The sequence below is a fragment of the Penaeus vannamei genome, chromosome 12, assembly GCF_042767895.1.
Source record: "Penaeus vannamei isolate JL-2024 chromosome 12, ASM4276789v1, whole genome shotgun sequence".
Lineage (NCBI taxonomy): Eukaryota > Metazoa > Arthropoda > Malacostraca > Decapoda > Penaeidae > Penaeus > Penaeus vannamei.
Genome location: NC_091560.1, coordinates 43,260,299 through 43,267,798, shown reverse-complemented (window position 1 = coordinate 43,267,798; position 7,500 = coordinate 43,260,299). Strand labels below are relative to the sequence as shown.

Sequence of the window (7,500 nt, the reverse complement as noted above, 5' to 3'; positions counted from 1 at the left end):
GTAACAAATGGAATTAAATCTAAATCATAAAACATACAAAAAGCATATCACACCAAAGAACATCCACCGTAACACATGGAATTAAATCTAAATCATAAAACATACAAAGAGCATGTCACACCGAAGAACACCCATCGTAACAAATGGAATTAAAACGAAATCTTTAAATCTCTCTCTCCCGCAGCGACAATGGTGCTCGGAGTGCCGACGGTGAAGCGGCAAGTGCAGAGTTACCTCATGACGACGCTGCGAAACCTGGTCGATTCCATGACGCAAGAGGAGATGGAGGAATGCATCATCGTGGTGTTCATTGCGGAGGTGGGTTTGATGGGGGGTTGGTTGGGGGTTGGAGGGGGATGGTTGGGGGTTGGGGGGGATGGTTGGGGTTGGTGGGGTTAGGGGTTGGTGGGGTGGGGTTGGAGGGTGTTGGGTTGTGGGGGGTTAGGGGTTGGTGGGGTGAGGTTGTGGGGTGTTAGGGGGTTAGGGGTTGGTGGGTGAGGTTGTGGGGGTTAGGGGTTATTGGTGGAAGTGAGGGGGGTTGTGAGGGGTTTGGGGTTGGAGGGGGTTGTGGGGGGTTAGGGGTTGGTGTGGTGTGGTTGTAGGGGGTTAGGGGGTGGGGGATAGGTGGGAGTGAGGTTGTGGGGGGTTAGGGTTGGTGGGGTGGGGTTGGGGTGGGGTTAGTGGGGTGGGTGGGATGGGTTGGGGTTGTGGGGGGGTAACAGGTTGGGGGATAGGGGTTGTGATGGAGTGGGGTTGGGGGATTTAGGGTTAGGGTTGTTGGGATGGGTGGTTTGTGGTTGCAGGATTGTAGTGTTACAGGGTTGTTGGGAGGGGAGTGAGGTGGGGGGTTGTGGAATTGAGGTTGTTGGGGTGGTTTGGGAGTGGGGGGTTGATGGAGGGTTAGAAGTTGTTGGGTTATAGGGGCTGGTGTTGTTGGCTTGTTGAGGTAGGGGCAAGGGGTTATTGGGATGGGGGTTCGGGGTTGTTGGGTTGTAGGATTACGGTATTGTGATGAGGGGTTGTTGGGATGTGGGGTTAGGTGGTGGTTTATGAGGGTTAGGTTATGTGGTTGCTAGGTTGTGGGGGATGTTGGGTTATAGGGGTTGCTGGGTTGTTGGAGGGGTTGTTACCGGGTTATAGGGTGAATGGGTTGGAGTTTGGACTCAGTTGTTATTGGATGCGGGTTGTTGGTTGTAGGATGTGGGTCGAGGGTTATTGATTGTTAGTTGTGGCGTGTGGGTTGTTATTTTTGGGTTGTGGGTTGCTAGTTAAGGCATACAAGTTATAGGTTGTTGGTTGTAAGGGATTTAGGCTTGTGGGTTTTTGGATGTGGGTTGTGGCTCATGGGTTGTTGGTTGGTTGTTGTTGTTCTTCTTATTTTTATTATTATTATTTTTATTATTATTATTATTATTACTGTTATTTTTGTAATTATTATAATAATTATTAGTATCATTGTTATTATAATTATCATTACTATCATTATTACTCTCATTATTATTATTATTATATATATATATTTTTTTGTTATTATTATTATTATTGTCCTTGTTATAGTCTTTATTATTGTTGTCATCAATATACTGTTCCATCCTATGTGATAAATTACAGTAGCAATGATTATGTTTCCGAATGATTTAACAGCACAAGCCAACCACACGTAAATTTTTTTTCAGTGGGATATTGACTACGTTCACCAAGTTGCCAGTCAGATTGAGAGAAAGTAAGTACGGCATTTTCATCAGTCGGACACCACAAATTTTGCATTTTGACGGCCAGTAACTTACCTTCTAAGAATATAAACCAACGCTGTTTATACTCCTCTGTAATAACACTCATATAAACATTTTTAGAATGTATGCGAGACTGTGAATACATTTTTAATGAAGATTGCCTTGCCTTGTAAAAAAGTATTGTATATTTATCTATATCATTGTCTGTCTTTTGACCTACACATTTATCTGTATCTGCATATTTCTATGTTTATCTATTTATTTATTTTTCTGTCTGTGTCATGTTCATATCTACCTATCTATATATCCATCTATCTTATCTCTTTATCCATGTATTTGTCATTTGTATGTCTGTCTGTTTATCTATCTATCCATCCATCTACCTAAATCTCTGTCTACCTACCTACCTTCCTACCTATCTACCTATGCACCATTCTACCTTCTAACCTACCTACCTATGTACCTACCTACCTATGTACCTACCTACTTATGTACCTATCTACCTATGTACCTACCTACCATTGTACCTACCTACCTACCTACCTACCTACCTATGTACCTACCTACCTATGTACCTCCCACCCTCCCTCCCTCCCTCCCTCCCTCCCTCTCTACCTCCCTCCCTCCCTCCCTCCCTCCCTCTCTCCCTCTCTCCCTCTCTCCCTCTCTCCCTCTCTCCCTCTCTCCCTCCCTCCCTCCCTCCCTCCCTCCCTCCCTCCCTACCTACCTACCTACCTACCTACCTACCTACCTACCTACCTACCTACCTACCTACCTACCTACCTACCTACCTACCTACCTACCTTCTTCCTCCCTTCCCTGCTTCCCTCCTTCCCTGCCTACTTAACTTATCTACCTGTCTGTCTACATATAAAAATACACACAGACATAAATGCTTCATCTGTTAAAAAGAGAAGAAAAATTACAAATTTAAAATGGAGCTGCACATTTTTGCGTACAGGATACCTTTCTCTATGGGTTTCGCATTGCTTGTTTGCAGGTTTCCAGAGCACCTTGGCAGTGGGTTGATCGAGGTTATTTCTCCGCCCAAGGCCTTTTATCCGGATATGGATAAGTTGGAACAAACCTTAGGAGACCCAATGGAGAGAGTGAAGTAATTTGCCTTTGGTCAAGTTAATTTGCGTGAGTGAGCGAGTGTGAGAGTAGATGGTTGAGCAGTGAGGGAAAGAGAGAAAGAAAGAAATTAGGAGGAAGGAGGAAGAGAGGGAGAAGAGAAAGAAAGAGCGTAAAAATCATGTTAAAATTGTTGTATTTTATTTAACATACCTAAAAGTAAATTCAGAGCATGACAATAATATAGCATGTGCAGAATGATTATAAGTTCATACAAGAAATCAAAAATACTGCTCTTTAATAATCAATTCATACAGATCATTTGTGATTGGCAACTTTAGACAAAATGTTCAGAACCTCTTGATTCTGTGGCTCAGTTATTGTTCAGCCAATTTATATAAATTGCCTTTGGGAGAATTGTCCGAATTCACCAACACAAATATTATAAGAAAAGTTCAAATAAGAATTAATAATACTGTAATTCATACACTCTTCTATAATCCTCAGAAAAAAAATAGTAGGACCAAACAATAAAACAAAAACCATTGCATTGCAGATGGAGAACCAAGCAGAACCTGGACTTTGCATTCCTTATGATGTATGCCCAGCCGAAGGGGACTTTCTACGTCCAGTTAGAAGACGACATTCAGACCAAGAAGGGCTACATTGCGACCATGAAGAAATTTGCCCTGCAGAAGACGTCGGAGAAGAAAAACTGGTTTGTTCTGGACTTTTGTCAGCTTGGATTTATAGGTGGGTTGGATTGGCTATTTTTTTGTTTTGTCTGTTATCTATGTCGGCCTGATTTTATTTTTCTCTTATTTAAAAGATTTATGGTGAATTACAATATGATATACAGCTTTTGAGGATTTGATTGTGAATATGTATTCCTATTCTGATGTATTTGATAAGTCATTTTGTGTCTGTTTTTAATTGTATATTTTTTTCCTCTGATTGTTCTTACTGTGACACAGAATGTTTACTAGTCAGTTTTAGGCATGTTTTCTGTCAGTCAGTCAATCACACAAGTCACTGTGTCACTCACTCATTCCTTTATTCAATTTTTTCTCTCTACTTTATTCATATATTCATTCATTCAATTATCCTCCCATACATCTCTTTCTTCCATCCTTCAATCCCTCTTTCATCCATCTATCCATCCCATCCATCCATCCATCCATCCATCCATCCATCCATCTATCTATCTATCTATCTATCTATCTATCTATCTATCTATCTATCTATCTATCTATCTATCTATCCATCCATCCATCCATCCATCCGTCTATCCGTCCATCCATCCATCCATCCATCCATCCATCCATCCATCCATCCATCCATCCATCCATCCATCCATCCATCCATCCAGCCATCCATCCATCCGTCCATCCATCCATCATCCATCCACCCACTCATCTACCCACCCACTCACTCACCCTTCCATCCCTTTCTTTCTCATATTTATGTTTCATATAATAATTGTATTGATATTCTTTGCTGTAATTTTTTTGTGGGCAGAAAGATTTTCAGCTTCATACAGTTCTTCAGGAAAATAACCTTTTTCTCTGGTATTTTTCATTTTCATCCTTCGTAATTTTGATAGTTTTTCTTTAAAGGTCTTCATTGTTCACATCATATTTTCTGGGAATGAGGTTAGAAGGTTGCTATCCTAGGGAGAGAAAAAGAGATTCTCTCAACTAGAAATTTTAAGTGTAGAGCTGTACCTGTGCTAGGATTAGGGACCCTTATGTGTGGTGTTCTTTTTAAGAGAAAAGAAACCATTGCCGATGTTCAATAACCGCTAATGGCGATCCGCAGGCAAAATGTTCAAGTGTGTACAACTGCCGTACCTGGTACAATTTTTCATCATGTTCTATAATGACAAACCAGTGGATTGGCTTCTGGACTATCTCATTCAAACCAAGATATGTAACCTGGACAAGGATACTGTAAGTGGGCCCTCGAGTAGCTTCATCTGCTGGTAGTAACCTTGACAACACATGGTGTAGCCTCCTCCTGCTCTCAGAGAGTCCTATGCTCAGTGCCAGTATATATGCTGTAACTACTTCACTTCTATAGATGCCAACCAAAAAACAAAACAAAACAAATAAAAGACAGTAACTACCATGTCTGAGGCAAGATATCCAGCAGCAGATGCAAGGAGTATATGTAACTGTTCATGTGCTTGGCACAGTCTACTAACCACTGATCGATATGGTGATGGTCTTAGAGAATGCTCTTTAACCTAAACAGGCATTAAGTAGTTAGGATGTATGCGATTAATGTACTCTAATCAAGGTTGCGATCCTAGGAATGCTTGCAACCCCTTCTCATTTTACCTACTTGTTTCCCTGAGGTCTTATGTACGTGTGTGCATATATGTATGTATGTATGTATATGATATGTATATACATTATATACAGGTACACACAGGAGTTTTGTAAGTGTACAGTTTCTGTATACAAGTATGCACACAAGCATAATCAAATGAAACTCCTAAAACACAAAAACACAAAAACACAAACCAAAAACAAATAAACAAAATAAACACAAACACACACACTCAAACATACTTGACCACTCCCACACACCCACCCACCCACATGCCCACACACCCACCCAACCACACACCCACCCAACCAGACACATACACCCACCCAACCACACACATACACCCACCCAACCACACACATACACCCACCCAACCACACACATACACCCACCCAACCACTCACATACACCCACCCAACCACACACATACACCCACTCAACCACACACATACACCCACCCAACCACACACATACACCCACCCAACCACACACATACACCCACCCAACCACTCACATACACCCACCCAACCACACACATACACCCACCCAACCACTCATACACCCACCCAACCACACACATACACCCACCCAAGTGCCCACACACACACACACACACACACACACACACACACACACACACACACACACACACACACACACACACACACACACACACACACACACACACACACACACACACACACACACACACACACACACACACACACACACACACACACACACACACACACACACACACTCCTCCCTAATTCTACCTCTGGAATGGTTGTTTCATCTGCAGTTTGTGTATTACTATTTACACACTGCATGCTGGTGTTGGTGTAGGTGCTGATAAGCATGAAATCAATAAATTGTAATCTATTTATTTTTGTAACTGGAATGGTGTACATTTCAGATTTTATGGAAAAAATGTGTTTACAGGATTATATGCTTCCCACACAGTATATCCACCGAAAACTACTAGATTTGTAGAAGATACTCACTTTACTTTTTGATAATAACCTTATGATCTATTCATAAAGAGAAGAATTTGTGAAAATATCTGCATTTTTACAACTGTATAACTGTTTATTACTGTATTGTTCTTGTTCTATATCTTATGTACTTTATATCAGAAAATTCCATATATACTTTGAACGATGGAACTTATATATCAACTGTATGGTATAGGCATCAGTATATCTATGTACATAAGTGCTTTTGAAATTAAAAGTTATGTCTGCGATTTGTAAATTTGAGGCAGCTTTAGGAGCTTCGTACATTAGGGAACTAGCGTAAGGCTGAAAATACAGAAAATATAACCTCAGAGTAGGAAATATTGTTCTGTTATGTGCTGCTGTTTTTTTAATACACTAACAAGGACTTTGATTTTTGAACACCATTTACTCTAGGAGTGATGATTTGCAATAGAAAATTTGTGAAGAGTTTATGTAGATGAAATAAGTACAGTAGTGCTTTTGATTGGTTGTGGATAAGGGTGTTGATTATGGTTGTAGAGTCGTAAACTTTCAGTGTTTTTAAAGTTCTGATTTGACTTTTTTGAGGTAGAGCTTTAAACCATTTTTATGACTTCCTTATCTTTCTGGTGTTAAGGAAGGCAACAGAAAGAGAATACCATTTGATATATCACTACTAGCTAAATTGGATGGTATTTCAGGCAAAGCATTCAAGACCATAGATCTCTCTGCACTGGTGACATTCTTACTAGTGTTCCACAATGACAAGCCGTGTGACTGGCTTCTTGACCACCTTATTCAGAACAAAGTTTGCCGATTTGACCAACCTGCGGTATGTTTTTGCCATGATGTGATTCCTGCCTGGCTGATTTTTTTGCAAATGTTGCACTATACTTCTCATCAGTGCAAAAGTAATGTACTCCCATTAAGTGCTTGAAGGTTTAGTTGCAATTGAGGATTAGTTGCAATTCAACCTCAGTGCAGAGGTCACTAGTGACATATGGGATACAGCCCTTGCCGTGACCTGAACTGAAATTAACGGCACCACTCAGACGTGTGACGCACCTCACCCCGTTCTCACTCCAACAGCTTTACTCTAGTGTGTATCTCTTATGTCGTGCACCTGTAGACTTTTTGCAGTTGAATGAGTTAAGCAATTGTTTTAATATGCTGCATAATGAATTCTAGATAATCAATATGTAGAGGTAACTATTATAGGTTGTTACTGATATTCTAGTAGTCAAGTAACTATTCTATATGAATGTTTGACCAAATTATTTCATAAATTAACATTTCATAAAAGTCTTTGTCATCTTTTTGTAAATTTATCTAATGATTAAGTTTGATTAACATTCCTAGAGGAATGAATATCTAGATATTCCATC

At 40.5% G+C, this 7,500-nt stretch overlaps 1 protein-coding gene across 13 annotated transcripts in view; it reads left to right on the top strand.

Moving 5' to 3' along the window:
* Positions 1 to 7,500, top strand: part of Mgat4a (alpha-1,3-mannosyl-glycoprotein 4-beta-N-acetylglucosaminyltransferase a) — a 192,801-nt gene that overhangs the window by 167,692 nt on the left and 17,609 nt on the right. For 8 of the 13 annotated variants that reach the window (XM_070128332.1, XM_070128334.1, XM_070128335.1 and 5 more), the window contains exons 5-9: positions 185 to 318; positions 1,677 to 1,723; positions 2,734 to 2,847; positions 3,364 to 3,560; positions 4,626 to 4,756. In XM_070128332.1, coding sequence (XP_069984433.1) covers positions 185 to 318; positions 1,677 to 1,723; positions 2,734 to 2,847; positions 3,364 to 3,560; positions 4,626 to 4,756 — 623 coding nt within the window. Of the gene's footprint in view, positions 1 to 184; positions 319 to 1,676; positions 1,724 to 2,733; positions 2,848 to 3,363; positions 3,561 to 4,625; positions 4,757 to 6,816; positions 6,948 to 7,500 lie in introns of all 13 variants that reach the window. The other 5 variants (XM_070128333.1, XM_070128327.1, XM_070128337.1 and 2 more) reach the window with 1 other exon arrangement.